Source organism: Malania oleifera, chromosome 12 (assembly GCF_029873635.1).
Source record: "Malania oleifera isolate guangnan ecotype guangnan chromosome 12, ASM2987363v1, whole genome shotgun sequence".
NCBI classification, from domain to species: Eukaryota; Viridiplantae; Streptophyta; class Magnoliopsida; order Santalales; family Ximeniaceae; genus Malania; species Malania oleifera.
Window position 1 is genome coordinate 48585234 of NC_080428.1, and position 25521 is coordinate 48610754.

At 33.6% G+C, this 25521-nt stretch overlaps 1 protein-coding gene across 1 annotated transcript; it reads right to left on the reverse strand.

The window, feature by feature from the left end:
• Window positions 1–8064: 8064 nt before the first annotated feature.
• Window positions 8065–12481, reverse strand: LOC131144899 (large ribosomal subunit protein uL5). Its single transcript, XM_058093840.1, has 5 exons — window positions 12255–12481; window positions 12076–12183; window positions 11922–11964; window positions 11625–11820; window positions 8065–8622 (listed from the first exon to the last, which is right to left on the reverse strand). The coding sequence occupies exons 1-5, from the start codon at window positions 12255–12257 to the stop codon at window positions 8424–8426; spliced, it is 549 nt and encodes a 182-aa protein (XP_057949823.1). The 5' UTR covers window positions 12258–12481; the 3' UTR covers window positions 8065–8423.
• Window positions 12482–25521: the final 13040 nt, after the last annotated feature.

Consider the following 25521-nt stretch of genomic DNA (forward strand, 5'->3'; position numbering starts at 1 on the left):
CTACGCCTCTTATAAGCAGCAGACTGTAAGGGAAGCTCCGTCCCAATTAAAGGAGTAGGGATTAGTGGAATCCTTAAGTGGGTTGCTCAAGGCGAGGACGTAGCCCGCGTTGGTTGAACCTTATAAAAATCATGTTTGCCTTCTCTCTTCCCTTAACTCTTTTTAATTTTCACTTGCATTTAAGTTATCTGTTTATTGTGTATGTGTTGAACATTTGGTACATTTGTAAGTAATTGGGTAAAATTGTATGTTTGATAAAGATACACATTAAATTGGTTAATTGTGAAACATTGGGCTAGTTGTTAAGTGGCTTGCAAGTTTGTAATTGATAGTTTTCAAAATTAGGACTTGATGGATTTAATTTTTAAAATATCCAATTCACCCCCCCCCCCTTTTCTCTTGGGATAACACCGGAATTCATAGGGGCCTCATGTGTTTATTTGGAAGCCTTCCATTAATGGAAAATTTTCAGCTAACTCGGCTTGGGAGGTGATAGGAATTAAAGGGGAGCAGTACCCGTGGATGGAGTGGATCTGGCATAAACTATTACCAAAGAAGATATCCATGTGTATATGGAAAGCTATGTTCCAATGTCTTCCTGTACATGAGAGAGTACAAAAACTGAGAGTTGATATGGTATCATGTTGCAACTGCTGCGTGAATAAAAAAGAGGAATCTCTCAATCATGTTCTAAATACGGGATCCATCACAAGTATGGTTTGGAAGAGAGTAGCGTCTTTCTTGGGAATTCTAAATTTTGACACTTTGAATTTGGGGTCTTCCTCTATCCCATTTTCTTTCTTCCCTCTGTACCTTTTCTCCTTGATTTTATAGCTTTTCTCCCTATTTATCCTCATCTAGAGTGATTTAGAATGGTTATAGTTTAGGGTGCTCTAGGTAGGCCTAGGGCATTGCATGAAAGTTTTAACCTTCCTAGATTAACTTTGAATTTTTTTAACTTCCCTATGAATGAGAGATTGTACACACACCTATAAGGGCAATGAATTCCTTTTCTTCTGTTTGGAGAGGTTTTGGATTTAAATTTGTATTGTATGTGGATAAGATGTAATATAAAATTATATTAAAGTTTATCCAAATTCACTCACATCTAAATTTAAGGTTTGAAATCTATTTTCTAAATGCAACCAACTCTATTTTGAGAGGTCTTGGATTTACATTAGATTTGGATAAGATGTACTATAAGATTATATTGAAATTTGTCTAAAGTCACTCATTCAAATTAAAGATTTGAAATTCATACTCCCAAACACGATGTAAGTGTATTTTAATGTTGCATAATTTATGATTGTTGGTGAATGCATCTCCAAAAAAAAAAGTGTATTTTGACAAGGGTTAAGCATCAATAATTAATTAGGAACCTCTCGCTAGTTTCTGAATTTGATAGCAAGAAGTGTTTTCACACCATTGACCAACTTGATATATGATTTTTATAAATTCTAAATATTGATATTTTGGAATTCGTGACTCATCATTCTTCATTATGGTTGGTTTGATTGTCATTTGGAGTTTTATAACTTTGGTTTCGTGACTTGGACAAAAAACTTTATTTTGGGTAAGACTTCTCCATTTCTCATTCAAGTTTGATTCCATCTTGATGGTGTTAGCTCATATTATTTTCTATGCTAAGAATTTGTAATTCTTGATGATTGTTGTTGATGTATGCCTCTAGTTTTAACTACGAAAAACCTATTGTAATCTACTATTTTGAAATAGTGAAAGATTGGAAGTGGACTTCTGTCCTTTTTATTTTTCTCTTTACATCGAAAGGTTTTCCATGTAAATCTAGGTGTTCTCTTTGTGATTGTGTGGCTAGTTTTGTGTGTTTGTTTGCTATGTATTTCTATTGTTTGGTTAATTAATTATTCTATTTAGGATTGATTGAACTAATGGAAGGTTTATTTTTTTGGATCATTGTATTTTGGGCATCACCTCCGTAATCCCTTCTTCCCCAACTGCATTAACATATTAGACATATAGTTTTTGTCTCATAAAAGGCATCTTGTAAGTTAAGCCCTAATCATCTTTATATAGTCAAGATATTTTTAATTCATGTTCAATGTAGGACCTTAATAGTCTTATCCATCTATTTATGAGATCCATATAAACAAAAATCAAATCAAATCAAATCATAAAACGGAATCAAATTAAATCTAAAAATATGTTAACCTTTCTATCCAAGATAGTTTTTGCTTTCGGTTTAGCTTATTCAATAATTGCAATTAATCAAATTGAATCAATATATTATGTATAAATATAACTATATAATTATATATTATGTTGACCTTATAGGTCACACCCGGTTTTGATAATGACAAATACTCTAGTATTTGATAACTTTCAAGTTTGTATGCAGGTTTATATTAGCAAATCAATTGATGGCACACGAAGTAAAGCCTGAAGACCATGAAGATTATTTCTTGTTATAATTTATATTATTTGGGTTTGTAATAATTTATATCGGTCTGTAATAATCTTTGCATGTCATGCATGCAGATTTTGTAAGTTCAACATGACCATAGACTAACCATAGGCTCACCAGCACAAGGATTATCACTATAAGGCTCACTTAATGGGTGGTTCCGCCTAGAAAGTGAACTGAGGTGACTCTACCTCATAAAGAGAACTGGTTGTGGCTCAATTCTGTAATTGAGTTAGGGAGACTCCGCCTTATAAGGAGGAACTAGTTTGACTCAACCTAATAATTGAGCTGAGGTGACTCCGCCTCGTAAGGAGAACTGGTTGTGGCTCAACCCTGTAATTGAGTTGGGGAGTCTTCGCCCCCGTAAGGAGAAGTGTAAATAATTTCTACTCCACCCATTAAGTGATTAGGGTTAGTAGAATCCTTGGGAGTCTGCCCACGGCGAGGACGTTCGTAGGATTGACCGAACCTCAATAACAAATCTTGTGTGTGTCTCTCTCTATCTCATTTATTTTCGCACTTTAAATTCCACACATGTATGCTTGTCCTCTTATTGTTATAATTATTTTGCATACACATATTTAATTTAAATGGGATATGTTCCACGTGTATGTTTGCATTCACTGGTTAATCATTTTACATACAACCTTCAAATTTTAAATGGGATATGATGTGGTGTTTGTATGCAAATATTTAATTTGCTAAGAATGCCATTTTTTAAAAAAATATTTGCATACTTGTTCATTTGAGGAATTTGAGACTGCTTAGAAAGACCCTAGGTTATGTAATGCTAACTGCAGTTTAAAACTCAACACACTTAACCTATAAATAAATTTTAATATCCAATTCACTCCTCCCTCTTGAGATCACACCATTTACATCAGTTTTTTGTAGTGAGTGACCCAAATACCAAATGTAACGATTTTGGTGTAATTAGATTGATAGTTATATCCACTTTGGATCATTGAGTATTATGGTTTTACACCATAAGGATACATCATAAGGTTGAAGTCTTTATCCTCTTGGTCTGACCAAAATCTCTTTAATACACGTTTAATGTGAGATTGTGCCCCCCAATCTAGGTGTGTATCTATGTTGCTATGATAGTATGTATTTTGCTTTGTGCATTTGTATGTGTGAATTGAGCGTACAAGTATGTCATTGCAACTAGGGAGGAAGAAGATGAACATGCATCTTCCCACCGACCCCCTAATTTATTATTATTATTATTATTAGAAAATTAAAAAACAAAAAACAAAGAAACAAAACCTATGTTGTGTTATTTTTATTTTTTATTTTTTTTAGAAAACAAACTTGTTTTCACAATCACTTATTATTATTATTGCCATATTAGAAAAATAGCACTTGTTATTATTGCTAATGCTATATTAGAAAAATAGCAATAAGTATAAAAGGGAATAGACCAGATTAGCAGAAAAGGGAGAGGATTAATAAGTTAGTACAAGAAATTAAGATAAGATTAGCAACATGGAATATAGGGGCTCTCATTGAAAAAAGTATGAAAATAGTTGAAATAATTTTTAGAAGGAAAATTAACTTAATCTATCTTCAAGAGACGAAATGGGTAGGAGAGACAGCTAGAGAAATTGAAAAAAACCAGTATTTAAATTTTGGTACACTAGTAAAATGAAACATAAAATGGGGTGAGTGTTGTTGTAGAAAGTGACCTAAAAGATAATGTAGTAGATGTTAAAAGAATAAGGGATAGAATCATTAAAACCAAGATAGTTTTAGGTGGAGATAGTGAATATCATTAGTACATATGCTCCCCAAATAGGCTTAACAAAAAATTTGAAAAGACAATTTTGAGAATATATGAATAGTATTTTACTAGGGATACCAATGTCTGAAAAGACATTCATAAGAGCTTATTTGAATGGTCACATCATCAGGGATAATATAAGATATAAGAGGATACATGGATATGGAGATTAAGATAAGATGAGTGATACAATCTTAGATTTTGGCATGTCTTACAATTTGGTTATATTGAATACTTGCTTTATAAAAAGAGATGAATACTTAATAACTTTCAAGAGTTGGTACGATAAAAGTCAAATAGATTTCTTCATTAATTAAGAATGAGGACCATCTATTTTGTAAGGATTATAAAGTTATTCCATGTGATAGTTTGGCTACACCACATAAAGTCTTAGTATTAGATATACATATAAAAAAAAATAAATGAAAGAGAAGGAGTAGCATAAATCAACACAAGATGATTAGATGGTGGAACTTAAAGAGAGATAATATAGTAAAAATTAAAGATAAAATGAACAAAGAGTATGATTAGACAGTAGGGGATAAGGTTGATGCATTCCTGTTTGGAATAAAATGAAAAATTCTATTGTAAGGATAACAAGAGAGGTTTTAAGTGAATCCAAAGGAAGATACTTGGGTGGTAAAGAAAGTTGGTGGTAGGTTCAAGAAGTCCAAAAGTCGTCAAGACAAAACAAAATTGGTATAAAATATGGCAAAATCATAGAAATATAAAAAATCTTGAAAAATATAAAGAAGCGAGAAAAAATGCAAAAAAAAGACTATCAATGAAGCTGAACATAGAGCTTATTATACTTTACATACTAAATTAGATACAAAAAAAGGATAAAAAAAAATATTTATCGACTTATTAGAGTTAGAGAAAGAAAATGCAAAGATTTAGGTGATGCAAAATGTATAAAGGATGATAATGATAATGTCTTTATTAGATAATAAGACATAAAAGAGAGATGGAGGAGATACATTGATAAATTGTTTAATGAAAATCAAAATGAAATATTGAACTTGGAAGTGACATATGAGGAGAAAAATAAAAATAGGAGATTTATCTGCAAAATTAGAGCCCTTGAAATTAAGATGACATTAAAGAAGATGAAAAGTGGGAAATCTATAGGACCAAATAAAATACCAATAGAAGTTTGGAAATGTTTAGGGGATAAATAAACTATTTGGTTAACTAATTTATTTAATAATATTATAAAAACCAAGAAATATCAGAAGAACGAAAGAAAAGTACGTTAGTACCTTCTAGAAAAAACATAGGTGATATTCAAAATTGTAATAACTATCATGGAATAAAGATTATAACTCATGTGATGAAATTATGGAAAGGATAATTGAACATAGAATAAGATTGGAAACGAAGATTTTAGAAAATCAATTTGGTTTTATGCTTGAAAGATCAATAATAGAAGTTAATTATCCTTTAAGAAGTTTAATGAAATAGTTTAGAGAAAAGGACTTGCATATGTTTTTTATTGACCTAAAAAAAACTTATGATAGAGTAATTAGGGAAGTGCTTTGGTGCGTATTAGAAAATAAGGGAGTTTGTAGTAGATATACGGAGTTAAGGATGTATGAAAGAGTAGCGACTAGAGTTAGGATTTTAGGAGGGGATTCTAGAAAATTTCCAATCACAATAAATGTACATCAAGGTTCTACTTTGAGTCCTTATTATTTTACTATAGCAATTGATGAAATTACTAGGAATATCCAAAATGAGATTCTTTGGTATATGTTGTTTGCAAATGATATCATATTGATTGATGATAGTAGGAGTGGAGTGGAATTTAAGTTAGAACTTTGGAGAGGCACATTAGAGTATAAAAGGTTTAGGATAAGTAGGAATAAGATAAAATATATAAAATGTAATTTTATTAACGTAAAGAGTAGTAACAAAGAGAAGATTAAATTGGATAATCAAGAGATAAATAGCACTAATAGATTAAGATATATTATATCTTTTATGCAAGGTGAAGAGGAAAATGATGAAAATGTAATACAAACAATTAAGACAGGTTGGGTAAAATGGAGGTGTGTGCTAGGTGTGTTGTGTGATTATAGAATATTAATTAAAAGGAAAATTTTATAAGACGACTATAAGGCTAGCTATACTTTATGATTCAGAATACTAGCCAACTAGGAAACAACATGTACAAAAAATGAAAGTTATTGAAATGCATATGTTAAGGTGGATGAGCGGTTTAACATTAAAAGATAAAGTAATCAATGAACATGTACGTGATAATTTAGGCATAGGATTGGTTGAAAACAAGAAAAGGGAGGGGTGATTTAGAAGATTTTGACATTTAAAATGCAGACTGAGTAGAGAATTTGTGAGGCGTGAGATAATTATGATTTCTGCCATGAAAAGGGATAGGGGTAGGGATAGGCTTAAAATAACTTGGAATGGGATAGTAAGAAAAGATTTAATAGCTCTTAATCTAATAGAGGAAAATGTTCTAGATCCAATGAATTAACGAGAAATGATTCATTTAATCAGCCTCACCAGTGAGAGTTAAGGTTTCTTGTTGTTATTGTTGTTGCTTCTTTTTTTTTTTTATTTGAATCAGAAAAAATTAAAAACAATGACAAATACAAATAATGAACAATCATAAAATTCTCAAAATCTACATCAGAATTTAAATTTTCCCAAAAAATGCCATATAAGTGCCAAAAACATAGTCAAAAAACACCAACAGAAATATTTACAAATTACCAAAAAAAAAAAAAAAATCTAGGAAATGGGTACTTGCAAATGCCTCACGGTGAAAAACGAAGAACTTGACATTTGGACTTTAATTAATTTATTAAAAGGGAGTCTAGCAACATTAATGTTATTTTTCTTTTAAAAATGTATAAATTTAAATACATAAAGATATTAATGCATTTATTTTCTAAATAAGAAATAAAGAAGATAAGAATTTATTATGGTAAGGAATATCAATTAGAATTTGCTTACATGGTCAGAAATGCTATGATAGGCCCAATCTATCTAATAATTTCTTTGCATGACACCTTTTTTTCCTTATATATATAATGACAGCTTGAAAGTGAGAGACAACTGCATGCTTTTAAAATTTTCTTTGATGTGATAAATTTAGTGTTCCCAAATGAAATTTTATGACACAAGGAAAATCAATATTAAAATGACTAGTAATTAAAGCAACATGAGTCAGCTAAATGTCATTTTGATTGAATTTGAAAGCATTCAAGGTTGATTAGGCATTGACAAAACCTATAGTGTATGAACTAGCATCTTCCACTTGCATAATGATACTTCCAAACTGACTCTAGTTACACAAGATTGCCGCAGCCTCACAGCAACTCCATGAGCTTATTAAACCCATTTCTCATGTTGCAACAAACTGTTTGCACACATCCACTTACAGCAATATTAATTTGAAATGATACATATGATGTTTTGTTTTGACCAGCCGCGGTACTTGGGTTATACTAATGTATATTTGGTAATATACATCTGATGTTTAGACTCTTGCCAGCCTCTTAAACTTTTATCCTTACTAAGCTTTAATCATGCACCTGAAGAAGCAGAAGGTAGCTGATTTTAGTTTCTACCAATTGATGCTTGAACTACAAACCCATCTTTTTGTTTGGAGCCCAACAAAATTATCCATCCCACCAAAAGATATGAAAAAAAATAAAACATGCTTTTCTTAGAACCATGTTGGAAAATAGTTTCTTTCATAAATCATCAAACCAGCATTCATCCACCCAATGCAGGCATCAAGAGATCCAACTAGAAGGATCATCCAAGAAACAAAACAAATGGCTATGAGAAAAACATATGAAGCAATCCTCTCAAGTCTCCATGGGAAATGGATGCTTTATTAAATGATCAAATCAGCATTAATCCAATCAAGCCAGCCATCATCAAAGCATTCTAACTAAAAATAAGCATCGATATTCAAAGCAGCAGCCGGGATACCAAAACATACCTGTAGTCTCTAAAGCCAATAATAGATCAGGGATGAATGCAAAGTTACAGCTGAATTGGACAAAACAGCTTTATCTACTTGTAAATGAAAGTGCATAAAGAGTTAAAAGAACAAAAACATAGGAAATGGTATTTCCAACCCTGTAACTAAGAATCTCTTTAGGTAACACAGCTACTCACCCACATAAAACAGCAAAAGGTAATCCTACATTGTAGGTGTTCTATCTAGCCTGTGATTGTTTGGGCCTTGTTAAGGATGACTCCCTCATATTTGACCTGGAACCACTTCATTGCATCCTCTTTCGTAACTCTATGCTGGATTCCTACACGGGATTTGCACCTGCGGCGGCGACCCACACGATATCCTGGGCGCTCCAGAACAACATAGAAGTCCATACCATAAATACCAGTGGAAGGGTCATACCTGGCAAGAAAAGATGATAAGGACCAACATCAACAGTTAGATCTAATATCTCAAGTCCCAATGCCTTTTAAAAAAAACAAGTTCATAATCATGTTCTACCTAAAACATATTCAATTGTAACAGAGGGAAAAAAAAACATCATTGATTCAGTGAGAGCCCTCTAAGATAGTGGCTCATGCCCTAAAGTTGTGTCAAATCAGAAACCTTCTTTTACAATACGAGAACTTACTAAAATAAAGAAAAAGTGATCAGCTAACCAATACAACTATAACTTTATAGGTCCATATAATATCAAAATCATGCTCCTCCGTCCTCATTGTTTCCAAAAAAAAATCATGCACCTTACCAGCCACCACATTGGCAAACCAATACAACAGGAACTTTTTGGATAAAGCAAATATACCAGAGGATCATATCTGCCAGCATCTAATTAATTAGACATGAAACTCACCTTTAACAGGAAAAATGGATGTACCAGAAGTTGCCTTATCAAACAGCACTGTTGAATGAAACATGAAACACCAAAACACCAGGGATAGTATCAACCACCTCCCTTATTTTAAGGGTTTAGGAAAATATTGACCCTTGAGAGAATTATTTAGTATGTTAAATAACTTGGAAATGACCATCATATTTTTGTTAATAACCAAAAAGACTTTAATGATCTCATTTACCAACGAAACATTATTTTGACATGCCAAAGTACCCAGTCGTGGGCCACTAGGAGTGGCAGATTGTAGACTCCTATGGTTTGCTTAATTTAATTTAGTTCCCCTGTTAATAACCTTTGCCTACTAGCAACAGAAAAATTATTAAAATGACACTTTCACATTGAAATACAACACATGCTGGAAAGGAAAATTATTAAAATGACACTCACTTTCAAATTGGGAAAAAAAAATTACACGCACCAATAAGAGTGAAATATTGGCATCAAATACAACTAGAAATTTGTTCATAATCCTAATTCTTGATCCAACCATTAGGAGGCCCATTCATTCAGGGCTGCACAACATAGGTAACCCATGCCTCACCCCCCACCCCCAAGATTAGAATCTGAGACCTCTAAGATGGTGAACTCACACCCCAACCATTGTGGTGTCACCTAAAATACCTTTTCTGAGGGAACTTGCTAAACATAAAAAAAGAGTGAGCAGCCAACTGCTACAACTATAATTTCATATGTAACACTACATATAACCTCATAGTGATGCTCAGTGTTTACTAAAAATCATGCTCCTTACCAGCCATTAGCATCTCTGTGTCAAACCAATGCAACATGATTTTTGTGCATGAAGCAACATGAAACAAGAATAATATCAGCCAGCATTTGACTAATTAGGCCCTTCATATGAAACTTCCCTTTAAGGAAAAAATGGGTGTAGCAAAAGCAGCCTTGATCCAATAGCATCCCTGAAGCAAACATGAAACCTTAAGGATAATTTCAACAACCTCCTTGTTCTACCGGCTCATGCAACAAATTGCACATGGCATGCTCGCTGAGTGAATTTAGCACGCTAAATATTTTCTGATGACCATTATACTTTGGTAAGAACCTGAACCAGTAAGTCTTTAGTATTTATTTATGGAAAAATGATTTTGACTTGTCAAAATACCCTACTAGACAGCCACTAGCTCACTGAGTGATACATGGTTCTGTACAAAGATCATATAAACTCATATGTTTTGCATAATATCACCTAGTTCCCCTGTCAATAAAATTTGCCTACTAGCAATAGAAAATTATTAAAATGATATTAACACGCCCAGGCTTTCAAATTGAAATAAAATACATATCAGAAAAGAGAGTGAGTGTGTTTGTGAAAAAAGAATGAGCCAATAGGAGAGCAATATTAGGTCAGAATTATGCACACTAAGGCAAATATGATAGAAATTTTAACTACCAATTTTGCATCCAACTGACATATTTGGAGTGCATAAATTCATGTTGTTTAACATACTCATTAGTATATAAACTTGTGGGTATTAGTACATTATTACAAGAGAAGCTGCATTTAACTTTAGTATCAAACTGTGCATTCAAATATGGAAACAATTAATTGCTATAGAAAAAAGGAATGAAATATTCGGTTCCATGCACCACTCAATACTGTGTTTAGTCATTTCAAAATCATTTTTTTCCAAATATATAAATTACGGCACCGAAGTATCACTGATTCTTACAAGGGCATTTTGGAAATTTAAAATTTTAACATGCCAAATGGTTTACAAGAGACAGTTGTCCCTTGAACCTGTACTTAATGGAGGTAAGAGTAATTACGCAAACTAAAGGAGGTGTATCTAAAATTCAAATCAATGCTGGGGGCTGGGGGGGGGGGGGAGGGGTGGGGGAGGTGATATTATCCCAAACCCTTACGAAACTGACGCTTAATCTTCCGTCATACATTCTTTTTCCCACCACACACAAAAAAAAAAGTTGAAACCAAATGCCAAAGACCTGTTTGGATTGACCCTATTCACAGTACAACTGGTGCAGTTCACAATTGTAATTTAAATGGCCCTACAAACAATTGTATCAAACAGAAAAGTTACACATTAACGAAGTCTCTTCCCTAATCCCACTAGGCTACTACAAAACTTAAAAATATATAAGCATGTCACATAAGAAAAAATAAAGACATAAGCATCATTTCCTACAGAAAATAGCACACTTAAATTCATTTAAATTTCTTCCCCTTCTGTCTACATCTTAAAGTTAATCACTAACAACAATTCCAAGAATTATCCTCACATTACCAGAAAACTTCCTCTCTCACTACATAGTCACGACATCACTGAGGATTAGCGCCATTAAATCAGTTGAAAGGTAATGCATCAATCTCAGTCCAAACACATGTTAATTAACTATGTCTACTATGTCTATCATCTACAGCATAGTACTCCAAGAAGATTATATTGACCTTCACCGAAAGACCAAGCACATAAAGCTACTAAAAGAAGCATTTAGAAAAAATATATGGGAAAGAGAAATCGAAACTCACTTGATACCAAGATCGATATGCTCCTGAATTCCAAAGCCGAAGCAGCCTGTGTCACTAAAGTTCCTCCTCAACAATTCGTATTCCTTAACCTTCAACCCACTCTCGAGCAGCTGCATCGCCTTGTCGCCCCTGACGGTCACATAGCACGCAATTTTCTCATTACGCCTGATACCGAAGGATCGTACGGTGTACCTTGCTGTTGGAGGTTTAGAAACAACACATTGAATCCCACTAATCAACCAAATAACACGAGCTAAAATTATAACGAGTTGAAAAATGAATCGAGAATCGTCATACCTTTGGAGAAGACAGGTGATTGGCCACTCAGCTGTTCCAACACCTGCAGGAAAAATCGAAATTTAAAAAAAAAATTGACAAAAATGTCTGTATGCGCGCGCGCTAGTTGAAGCATGTCTCTGTGCGTGTGTGTGTGTGGGTGCCAGAGAGAGACCTTGGCGGCTCTAGTGAGGCGATCGCCGCTTTCACCCACGGAGATGTTGAGAACGAGTTTCTGGACTTTGATTTCTCTCATGGGGTTTGAGAGCTTCTTTTCTGAAGCCTGAATTCAAGGAAAGAAACATACATCAGAAATCAACAGAGAGAGAGAGAGAGAGAGAGAGAGAGAGAGACCATGGGAGATGAGCTGAGGTAGGTGGAAGGGGATCGCAGGAAACGGAGGGTGTCTGAGTTGCCGAAGGAAGCAAGGGATGGGGGGCTAGGGTTTGAGGGTGTCTGAGTTGCCGAAGGAAGCAAGGGATTCGGGGGCTAGGGTTTTTGTGCGCGTGGGGAGGTGCGCTATCAAATGACGATAGTGCCTCTCTTGTGGCAAAATTGGGCTAGGGTTTTTGTGTGCCCCAAGTTTTTTCCCATTTTACCTTTATTTTAAAATAATATATTAAATAATATCTTATTCGAGAAAATTATTCTCAGAAAGACCCTTATGTAATCTCACTACTTGGTTCAACGAGCTTTAAACAAATCTCGCTGGACCGAAATTTGTCACGCGTCAGGACAAATCTCGTTGGACCAAGTAGCGAGATTTACCACGCGTCAGGATCAGTGTATTTTCCAGGCAAATCTCGCTGGACCATCTAGTAGGATTTGCATGGCGCGTTGCTCTGTTTGTGATTCTCGCGAACAATGATGTAAACCAACAAAAGGGACATGTCCCTTTTCGCGTCGATCGAGTGGCTGCCCGCATCAAATGATTTGAAAAGGAAGGTTAAATCAGTGAAGTTCCCCTATTTTGATGCATCTGTAGGTACCTCACCTGAAAGCCATAGAGATTTCAAAGTATAGGAACAGGGCAACAAAAAACTTTCAGTATCCTTACAAGTATCTTTGAGTTGCAAAATTTGATGACAATTCTTATTTCATTTTTTGTTGTGTGATTTGAAGGTGGAGCCAAGATACAGATAGTATCACCACCAAATGCAGATTGTGATTACTACATTTGAGCAAGTGGCCGGAATTGGGTCGGCAAAAACATACACTGCACTTGCTCTTCAAACAATCTTAAAGCAGTTCCAATGCCTGAAAGATGCAATTTCCTACCAAATTAGAGCTGCAAACAAGTCCTTGGGCAAAGAAGATTCCTTAGGAGGTAAATCTAAGGGCTCAAGACTTAAATTCGTCAATAATCAACTTCGACAACAGCAAGCTCTTCAATAGCTAGGAATGAGCCAACACAATGCTTGGAGACCCCAAATAGGATTGTCCAAAAGATCGGTCTCGATTCTTCGCGCCTAGCTTTGAACACTTCCTCCACCCGTAAGCACAATTCAATTTTTCTCACCAAACCATTATAAATTCCTACTTAAACTTCAAAAAATTTGATGGGAAGCGTAAGAAAATCAAGTATAAATTTGATTTTTTTTTTTTTTTATCAATTCATTCCATCCCTGTTAGTTTTCAATTCATCTCCTGCTAAAAATCTTGAATTTGGGTTGCAGATATCCCAAGGATTCAGACAAACACATGCTTGCAAAGCAAACAAGGCTAACCAAAAGCAAGGTATGCAATGAGTCCTCTGCATCTTCAACACTTTTTTTTTTCTTTTTTTAGTTTTTGCAACCCTCACTGTGGAATCTCTGCGACATATGATACCCCCAGGTGTCTAATTGGTTCATTAATTCTCGAGTTCAACTCTGGAAGCCAATGGTGGAAGCAATGTACTTGGAGGAAATTAAGGAACATAAACACAACCAATCTGATGACAAGACCAGCAGAAGCGAACTCCAAGAGTACTCAACATCCAAATCCACTACCCAGCAGGAGAAGAATTAGGGAAATTAGAAACCTCAAGCTAACTATTGCCAATGAAGATGGCAACCAATGCGTTAAAGAACAGCTACATTTATTTGCCAGCTCTAAAATTTTCTAAGCTTGGAGCTTTTTTAGGAAATTACAGCGAGACACAAGAGACGAGACGAGAGAGAGAGAGAGGTAGATGGTATATATTTTATAAATATAAATATATAGCTAAAATTTGGGTTTGGTTAGGAGTGAAACTGTAATGCCCTAGCCCTTAATATGGCCCTAGAGTGCTACTATACATACATAATCTGTACAAATCCTAATAACATGCATATCTACCCGTCCTAAATAGGGACATATGTGTATTTCATAATGATCTGTACTCTCATATATTGCAGAAAACATAAACATTCATATGGATTCTAATACACGTACCAGAGTATCTAACTGTTCCTTACATACATTCATCCATACATAAAACATAAATTGTATTACATTCCCAAAAAGAAACCCATCCCGACTAAATAACCCAAAACTCATACAAAACTTACATTAGCTAACCAGACTCTACACTCCAAAGTCTTTCTAGAAAACTAGGACCAATTTCCTGTTACTCCTGAAACAAGGTTGTAAGATTGGGGTGAGACACTTCTCAGTAAGGAGAAAGATATTACATCAGTGTGTGACTGTATAGTTATATTCTTATTTGAAAACAGTTACATAGCTTGCACATTCTCAATACTATAATATAGATAGTACATATATAACTCAGCATCATTACAAATGAGAGTTCCCGAGGTTAGGGTAGGGTACAGCCCATACACTGTACAATCCCTTCGCCCGATACTCAAACCTGTGACTTTACCCATTAACGCTTTTAAATCATGTATATGCATATTTAGAACAACATCCAGTTTGAAATTATCATAACTATGCCAGTAACTCCCCATGGCAAGGGTTGTGCGATAAGAAAGCACTAATCGAGCCATGTTCGTGCAAGCATTGTCAGACATCATAACATACTACAGTCTGACTTGACCATCACTACCCTGATCCCTTTTGACTAGTGGCCTTTCTTACCAAGCCTACTACTAGACACTCACACTAAAAAATAACTACGTGTGGTTGCACTGTACCTCTATTTTGGCAATGATACTGAGCCTACATAATGTAAGCTTTTTAGGGCTTCATATACTATTGAGACAAGATGCGGTCCCAATATCATATATATAATTTACATTAAAACATAATAACATGTGCAATTCCAGTATTTTCACAATCTCATTCATGCTTACTTTCATTCATACTGTGGTAAAAACCGACTCATAATCTCTCGATTTTACCCTTTTCCCATACTTGGCACGCTATCTAACCGACACATGTTTTCTACATTTTCTGATAACCACCTGGAACCTTAGTCCTCATAGTTCATATACATACATCTCAAATCAATATAGATTCAATTCATATCATACGTCACACTTATTTGATCATATATACATTTCATATAAACGGGTTCGTAAAATATCATTTCTACTGCAATTTAAGAGTTTCAAGTCTCTCATACTTTAGTTTTAACGCAAATAAAGTAATTTTAGGAAATTTGGAGATCATATGCTAAAAACCTCATTTTTGTCAAAGACCGTAAAATTGTAAGAATCGACATTTATACCCTGTAAAACTTTACAAATAAGCAGTTAACAAGTACATATTCACATAAGCTACATATCCAGTGGTTTCGTTTTCTAAAAATATTGATGTAAACAAATCCTTTTACCTTTATCCTGAAAACTGAAACATGAGCTTATTGATCCAAAACTATGACACGGAAACCTCAAGACCTAAACATCGAAGAACAATACTTCAATATAATCCTATTTTACTACAGATCTGCTGAATTGAAAACAAATTCAGATCCTTACCTCAGTTTTGTGAAAAATCCTGAAAATCGTCAAAACGACGATCTAATTTGCTATAGCTGTAGAGTTTCCTCCCCTAGTCCGAGCAGAAACCTTTGATCATAGAAACAAACGACGAACGGCGAAGGATCGTAAAGAGAGAGAGAGAGAGAGAGAGAGAGAGAGAGAGCTTTTGGGTTTTCTTAGCCCTTAAGCAACCAAAAATAATATTTATAGAGCATTTAACTAAGTCAAATTCGTCAATGAAGCGGTGCCTTCGTTGACAAACCACCTGGACTATTAGTGGACGAAGCTCTTACTTTGTCGACGAACCCCATCCGGATATTTTCTTGGTTCGCTAGGTATTTCTTCGTCGACGACGCTCTAAATTTCAGCGATGAAGAATTGAAGGGACTTTGTCGATGAATATACTAGCTTCGTCGACGAACCCTACTAAAATTTCCCTTTTACCCTCTTCTTATTTATTTTCCTAATTTATAGGTTCGGGTCTCTATAGAAACCCTAAAAGAGCTCTGAATCTGGAAAAGGGCATTCACTTGGGAGTGGGAATCTAGGTGGTAGTTGGAATCTATCCTCGTTCCACGTTTTTGTGTTGGATGTACACGTGGCTGATTCTTAGCCATAACATGCTGAGGTGTGTGGCACCTTGCTGTCGCCCTGCCTGATGCGTGGAATGGGACGCTGTCCCTTTTACTGGTTTACATCACTGTTCGCGGGAATCACAAACAGAGTGACGTGCCATGCAAATCTCACTAGATGGTCCAACGAGATTTGCCTGAAAAATAAATTGATCTTGATCCTGACATACAGCAAATCTCGTTTCTTGGTCTAACGAGATTTATTTAAATCTCTCTGGACCAAGCAGCGAGATTACGTGAGCATCATTCTGGGAATAATTTTCCCAATTAGGGTTTTATTTAATATATTATTTTAAAATAAAGATAAAACGGGAAAATGCTGTCAAATGACAATTGTGTCTTTCTACTTTCTAGTGGCAAAATTGAAAAATAAAAGACAATGTATTATTTTTTTGTTTTCTATTTTATTTTATGTACTTTAAAAATTAAATTATATAAAATTTTATTTATATCATTAATTTTTTTATTGATATATTTCAGTTATTAAAAATAAAAATAAAAATTTATAATTTTCACTTGTTTCATCAATCAGAATGTCTCAATAGTTTGAATTAATTTTTATTAATTAAATCATTTATTTTATATACATTTTTAATTAAAGCTAAAATTAAAAGACCATTTCAATATAAATATGCGTAAATTTTTTAGAATTTTTTAAAAATATTAAAATTCAATTTTTAAAAGTGTTTTTTTTTTTTAATTTTTAATTGCTATGTGCAATAAGTTTATTCGTGTAGTACAAAACAATAAATTTTGAAGCGTATTAATTAAATAAAAATAATTATTATAATCTTAATTTTTTTGATATATTTTTTAAAATTTGTATCATTTTTATATATTTTATTATTTTAGTTATTTTTTAATTTAAAGATAAAAATGAGGATTTACACACTGCAGCTTCTAATTTATTTTGGTTATAGAACTATTAACCAAACAAGTTTCCTATAAATTATGGCTTTTTATCTTCATTTCCAGGTTTTGCTTTTATAATTTTTAAAATTGGTATAAAATGATCACTAAGTTTATAAACATGTTCTACATTTTACTTATTTGTCAATTTATTTGAAATTTCGTTTGCAAGCTCGTTTTGTAATTTACTTATATTGATTGTGAACACACGCAAATTGTGAAAATAGTCCAATCAACTCGACTCAAGGAATAGCAATTCTAATTTGAAAAATGATGTATATGGGGAATGGTGGTGATAGTGATAAATAGGCTAGGATTTTTATGTGCCTCCGGGAGGTGTGCTGTCAAATGACGATACTGCCTTTCTAGTGGCAAAATTGAATAATAAAAATTAAGATGCATCAAACCAGACAACGTGTGTGTGTGTGTGTGTGTGTGTGTGTGTGTGTTTTTTTTTTTTTTCAGTTTTCTATTTATTTTATGCAATTTTAAAAATAAATTATAAAATTTTTTATTTATATCATTAATTTTTTATTGATATATTTCAGTTATTAAAAATAAAAATTTAATTTTATTATTTTTACTTGTTTCATCAATCCGAATGCCTCAATATTTTGAATTAATTTTTATTAATTAACTCATTTATTTCATACACATTTTTAATTAAAGCTAAAATTAAAAGACCATTTAAATATAAATATGAATAAATTATTAGAATTTTTTAAAAATAATAAAATTTAATTTTTAAAAGTATTTTTTTTAATTTTTTAATTGCTATGTGTAATAAGTTTATGTTAACTTTTTAAGTTCAAACCCTATTTTGATGTTGACAAAACACAAGTATCTTATGCATGCATTTAATGCTTGAACATGTTTACATGATAGCACGGACATAAGGTACTGAAAAATGGAAGTCGTAAGGAAGCATAAAGTTCATCTCAACTTGGCGTATTTCATGAAGACTGAAGAGTAAAAGAAAAGAAAACTTTTGTTTTATTTGTAATGCATTTAATTTTTATATATTTGGTTTGTAATAATGCATATCCTGCATGGTATGATACTAAGCTCAGAATGATCATAAACTGACCGTAGAGAACCCAACAAGGACCATAGACTGACCTTAGGGACTAAAACCTTTCATGAAAATCCTTTTTCTAAAATGCTAAAATCATACAAAGGTCTTTAATATATTCTTAGGTCAAAGACAGGGCCAAACTTTTTTATTTTAACTGACCTTCGACTGACCAACTAAAGGCTTAAAGTGCTCAATCGACCGACCAGTTCATTTGGCTAGATTTGCATAGGCTCAGTCGACCGACCATAAGCTCAGTCGACTAACAATAAGCTTAGTCAACCGACCAACTAAAGGCTTAAAGTGCTCAGTCGACCGAGTATCGAATGGGTGGAAAATCGTCCTTGCTCAGTCAATCGAGCCCTTAGGAAATTTGAATTTTTGACCTAGTTCAATCAACTGAAGCTTTCCTCAGTCACCGAATCCTTAAAAAAATTCAAATTTTACCCTAAGCCAATCGACCGACGCTTTCCTTAGTCAACAAACCCTCTCGAGTTGCCCAAAATTTTCAATGCTAAAACATGTTTAATTTTTAATTAAACAAATTCAAAATACCCTTCGTGTCCTCAAATGGTAATATTTTTGGAAAATTATTATATACCCGTGTTGACTTTTTGAGTCCGATCCCTATTTGGATATTGACAAAGTACAAGTTCTTATGTGTGTTTTTAAGTGTTTGAACGGGTTTACTATTCAACATACACATAATGCAAAAGGGAAATGAAAGCCAGAAAGACTTAAAACATATTCACCTGGCATATTTCATGGAGTTTGAAGAGCAAAAGAAGAAGAAGAAGACTTTTGATTTTATTTGTATTGCATTTAATTTTTATATTTGGTCTGTAATAATGCATGCATCTGCATGATATGGATGAAAAGCTCATATGACCATAGAATGACCTTATGGGACCTAAACCTTTCAAACAAAACCTTTTCAAAATTTGCCTATAACTTACAAAGGTTTGAAATGCTTTAAGGTCAAAAATAGGGCCAAACTTGAACTTTTAGCTAGGCCTGATCGACCGACCTATTCATGTTATAAATAGCTCAGTCGATCGATCACACCGTAGGGCAAAAGTCAAATGTTTGACTAAGCCTCGACCGATCGACCCTAAAATGAACACAACATCCACGGTCGACCAACCAAAGAAATTAACTTTTCCACTTTCCTTGTTCGACGGTCCTTTTAGTTCAAAATCAACCTTAGCCGACTAGCCTTCAACGCTCGGCGACCACTGACCGAATCCACAAAGAAAGGGAAATCACCCTTGCTCGGCCGACCAGCCCTTTGCTCGGCCAACCGAACCCTTTAGAAATTCAAATATCCCTGTAAGAGGATAGCCAACCGATGCCCTGGTTTGATTGACTGAACCTCTTGGGTTTTGGTAATTACCCGTGTTAAAACGTAATTTATTTTTCAATAAACAAATTTCAAAATACCGAGTGTATCCCCAATGGTCATAATTTTTTGAAAATCTATAAATACCCCCTTCATAAGCTAAATTAGTAACTTTGATTAGCTAATTTTTTCTCTCAAATCTTTTTGGACTATTGTTAATTAAAGTTCCTCCAAACCAATTTTTATTGTAAAAATCTTTCTTTGGGGGAAATTTTATACTCTCCCAACTTTCTTTATTACTTTTTGGAAAAACTTTTGAAAGAGAGCATTTATGTTTGTTTGGGCATTTTGTTCTTCAAATGCACTTACTCTCTCAAGCTTTTACTTTTGAAAAAAAAATCTTTGAGAGTAAGTATTAAAGGTTCTCCACATTGTTTTGCTTTGATAAATATTTTTCTTGTGCAAAAATTTTTTATAGGTTGTGAATCTTTGCACATTCATTATAAGATTCACAAGCTCACTTGTGTTTATTGGCAAAATCTTTTTCAGCTAAAAACCTTAGCTTCTCCTACTTCATATTGAAAGAATTTTTGGAAAGATATTTTATAGGGTTTAAACCTTTGAAGTTTTTATCATATATATTATATACAAAGGTTGCAAAAATTAAAGCTTATTTTTATATCATATGAAAGTGCATTAAAGCTTTCAAAGTGTACATTTCTGTTTATATTAGAAGCAAGTATTTTTTACAAAAATGACTTTATCGTATCGGTTAGGTTTAGCCCGAAAATTAAACTAGGGAGTCTCTGCCCCGTAAGGGAGACCAGTTGGGTTCAGCCCAAAAATTGAACTGGGGTGTCTCTGCCTCGTAAGGGAGACCAGTTCGGCTTAACCTAGTAATTGAGTTGGGGTATTCCTTGCCCTATAAGGAGAGGTTGTATGGTTGTGGCTCAACCTATAATTGAGTTGGGGTTTACCTTACCCCATAAGGAAATGTTGTAAACAGCTTCTGCTCCGCCCATTTAAGTGAGCAGGGATAGTGCAATCCTTGGGGGGTATGCCCAAGGCGGGGATGCAGGCTGGTTTGACTGAACCTTGATAGCAAATATCGTGTGTCTCTCTCTCCTTATCTCATTTATTTTCTGCACCTTAATTTCCATATATGTATGCTTGTTCATTTACAGTTATAGTTATTTGCATGCACACATTTGAATTAAATGAGATTTGTTTTATGTGTATGTATGGACTCATGACTTAATCACTTTACATACATTCCTCAATTAAAATAGGATATGATGTTGTTTCAGTATGCTAATATTTAATTTGCTGTGAATGTCATATTGGTTTTAAATATTAGCATACTCGATTCATTGGGGGAATTGTGAATACTTAGACAGACCCTAGGTTATGTAATACTAGCTGTGATTTGGATTGAACCTAAGAAAATTTTTGTGAAACCCAATTCACCCCTTTCTTGGGATCACACCATTCACATCAACCCCCTTCATAAGCTTAATTAGCAACTTTGATTAGCCAAAAGTTTCTCTTAAATATTATGGGATATTTTTCAAATCAAAGTTCCCCCAAACACATTTTATTGCAAAAATATTGTTGGGGCAAATTTTTTTAACACTCTCTTTTACTCTTTATTTTGAAAAATCTTAATGGAAAGAGAGCTTTTGTTTTAGGCATTTTTTCTATCATTCAAAGGATTTAATCTCACTTACTCCTTATATTTGAAAAACATTTTTAAGAGTAAGTTTAAAGGTTTCTCTCGATTATTTTCTTGATAAATATTTTTTGGAGAAACTTATTTGTAGCTTGTGAATCTTTGCACATCTATTGCAAGGTTCAAAAGCTCATATTGTATTTTTGCAAAAACACTTTTGAGCATAAGTCCTAACTTCTCCAAACATTTTTTTTTGTAGATATTTGTTGGAGAAAATATCTTTTTTATTGCAAATATTTGTTGCAGAAAATATCTATTACATTTAGATCTTTGAAGTTTTTATTGCATATTTTACTTAACATCAAAGATCATATATATATATATATATATATATATGTATATATATATTTTTATTTTTGCAAAAATCTTCTTAAGAGAAAAAATCCTAGGTTCTCCTATTTTTCTTTGAAAAATACTTTTTTTGGGAGAAAATTTTATTAGGGTCAAATCCTTGAGTATTTATTATATACCTCATTTTCAAAGATTGCAAAATTATTTTAAGAAAAACACCCTTACTCTCTTGAGCATAAATCATATCATACGAGAGTGCATTTTAGAGCTTTCAATGTGTACATCTTTGCTTATTTTCAAAAGCATTCATTTGTACAAAAATTTATTTGTAATGATTTGGCTCAGCCCTGTAATTGAGTTGGGGAGATTCTGCCCCGTAAACGAGTCCCAGTTTGGCTTAGCTTGGATAATTAAGCTAGGAGGTGCACCTTCCTATAAAGGGTGTATGACTTGGTTCGGCTCGAAAAGTGAACCGATATGTCTCCACCTCATAAGGAGAATCGATTAACTCAACCCTATAATTGAGTTGGGGAGACTCCGCCCTACAAGCAGTGCTGATTGTGGTTCTGCCCCATAATTTGAGTTAGAGAGTTTTCCGCCCTGTAAGGAGATTGTAAGTAGGGTTGCTCCTCTCAGTTAAAGTGAGCACATAATGGAATCCTTGAGTTGCTGGCTTAAGGCAGGGATGTAGGTAGGATTGGCCGAACCCTGATAACAAATATTGTGTCTTTCTCTCTATCTCATTTATTTTTCGTACTTTAAATTCCATACATGTATGCTTGTTCTTTTATTGTTATTATTATCTTGCATACACATAGATAATTTAAATGAGATATGTTCCACGTGTATATTTGCATTCAGCAACTAGTCACTTCACATACGCGCTTTAAAGTTTAAATGGGATATGATGTGGTATTTGTATACAAATATTTAATTTGTTGAGAATGTCATGTTTGTTTTAAATATCTGCATACTTGATTATTTGGGGGATTTGAAATTGCTTAGAAGGACCCTAAGTTGCGAAATAATGTTTATGATTAGAATTTAACCTAAGAAGTTTTAAAATTTCAAATTCACCCCCTATTGGGATCACACTATTTCTTATAGTTTATTCGTGTAACACAAAACAATAAAATTTGAAATGTATTAATTAAATAAAAATAATTATTATAATCTTAATTTTTTTTATATATATTTTAAAATTTTCATCATTTTTACATATTTTATTATTTTAGCCATTTTAAATTGTTATTTAATTTAAAGATAAAAATGAGGATTTACTCTTCTAATTTATTTTGGTTGTAGAACTATTAACCAAACAAGTTTTCAAATTTTAATTTTTAAATTATGTTTTTTTTTATCTTCATTTCCAGGTTTTGCTTTTATAATTTTAAAAATTGGTAAAAAATGATCACTAAGTGTAACGCCCTCAATTTCCTTAATATAAAATGAAACATAATAAATAACTGGTCAACCCGAACCCGTGGGTAACGGGGACACCTGTCATTCACAGCGGAAACTTAAGCAGTAGCAAGTACAAAATCTCATACATCCAACCATAAAACATAATACCAGAGTTTATTACAACATCATAATATTGTGTTTATACACATCCTCATAAACATCAAATAACTTTAGGATCAAATACAAAATAATTCTGACCCTAGTACAAAATCTTACCCTCCTAACGGGGTAATATCACTAACTCAACGGCGGCCATGACCCGCTGGTCACTCAAGGTCTCCTGAAAAATTAATTAATGTTGGGGGTAAGACACATCTCAGTAAGGGAAAATAAACTAAATACAACTGTGTGGCAACATGAACATTTAATCCAATTATACATATACAGTACATTTCATATATCTGTAAACATTTATCATATCGTACATAAAACATCTGTTATAACTGATAATACTGAAAACATGCCCAAGATGAATAACTAGCTAATGTCATGTATTACCCCCCATGATGGGTTGTGCAACCCGAAGGCGGGACCCGATAATGGTTGATTGACCACTGCCGAGTCAAATATGTTTGTAAGTACGATGGGCCCGCCGCACCCTGGTCCGGACTGCCAGGTGGACGTCTACAACTCTACACTGAAAGCCACATCGACTATCCACCTCCCACCCCCTTATGAGGTGGTTAGCACAAGTCTGAATATAGATATCTAATCTATAAATAGCTACGATACCGAGCTCTTGAACTAAACTAAACTAACATCCGAGTTCTGATAACATATATTACATAATCATATAACATCTTTCATAATTTCATAAATTACGGCCCTGCGCCGAACATTTCATAAATTACGGCATTGTGTCGAACATTTCATAAATTACGGCCTTGCGCCAAACATATCATAAATTACGACCTTGCGCCGAACATATCATAGTATCATTCTGAAAATAAATCATTTATCATGTATTTCAACATTGTAATGTACTGTACTATTTCATAATTTCTCAAAACATATTCCCTTCGTATATTTATCATATCATGATATTCTTCCATGTAAAATAATATTCATGCCACACATTTGCTGCATAAAAACCATGCATTGTATTCTAAAATCCTAGTTTCCGGCATCTTATACATATATATATATATATATATATATATATATATACATTTCAACACAGTAACAGTATTTTCCTCAAACGTACATTTCCTTCGTAATATACAGATATAATATATGCTTTTCCTAAAAATAACTTTTCTTATGATTAACAATAATTTGCAAGAAAGTAACTGCTTTAGTTTATTCCCTTACCTGACTATTGAGAAAGCCACTAAAATATCATGGTCTAACCCCCGTAGGATTTCTTGATCAATACCCTGAAATTGAAAACTCCCAATATTAAACTTTAGTATTTCTACGTGTATATCATTTCTTATAACTGTCGTAAGACCAATTTTGGCTTAAAAAGCCTCACCTTAACTTAGGGATGATTTTCAACTTGCTTTCACCAACGATCCACTCCAGTAGATTTGGAGAGAACTTCCCTAGAAGCTTCGTGGTGACTTCAGATTGTCGATCCGGCATAAATTTGGCCTAAAATCAATGAGAGAGAGAGAGGGCCGAAGAGGAGAGAGAGAGAGAGAGAGAGAGAGAGAGAGAGAGAGAGAGGAAAGTTTGCTTAGTTATGAAGTAAAGAAAATCTGGATTTTTGTATTTATAGAACTGGATTCGTCGACGAGCCACGTTATTCGTCGACGAATCCTTCATTAATTTCGTCAACGAAATTCAGTCCTCGTTGACGAAATTCAGTTGACTCAAAACCTCTCTCAGTATTTCTTTGTTGACAAAATTCAGTCTTCGTTGACGGATTCTCTTAAGCCCTCATCGACGAATCCCCTGTATTCGTCGACGAAGCCCCGATGATCCCCCCTCAGTTATTCCTTCCAAAGTGCAATGTCGTCAACGAACGCTTGACTTCCTCCTTCTGTTACTGTTTTCATTTCCCTTCCTCTTTATTATTTAAATTCCATCTTTATTTGGGTTGTCACACTAAGTTTATAAACATGCTATGCATTTTACTTATTTGTCAATTTATTTGAAAATTTGTTTACAAGCTTGTTTTATAATTTATTTATATTGATTGTTGACACACACAAATTGTGAAGAATAGTCCAATCAACTCGAATCAAGGAATAGCAATTCTAATATTAAAAATGATGTATATGGGGAATGGTGGTGATGGCAATAAAATGGGCTAGGGTTTTTGTACGCCCCGGGGGT

Coding starts and splice junctions, on each gene's coding strand:
- LOC131144899 (XM_058093840.1), bottom strand. Junction 11,965..12,075: donor GCCTCACTAGAGCCGCCAAG/GTCTCTCTCTGG, acceptor TTTTTCCTGCAG/GTGTTGGAACAGCTGAGTGG. Junction 8,623..11,624: donor CATATCGATCTTGGTATCAA/GTGAGTTTCGAT, acceptor TTTTCTTGCCAG/GTATGACCCTTCCACTGGTA.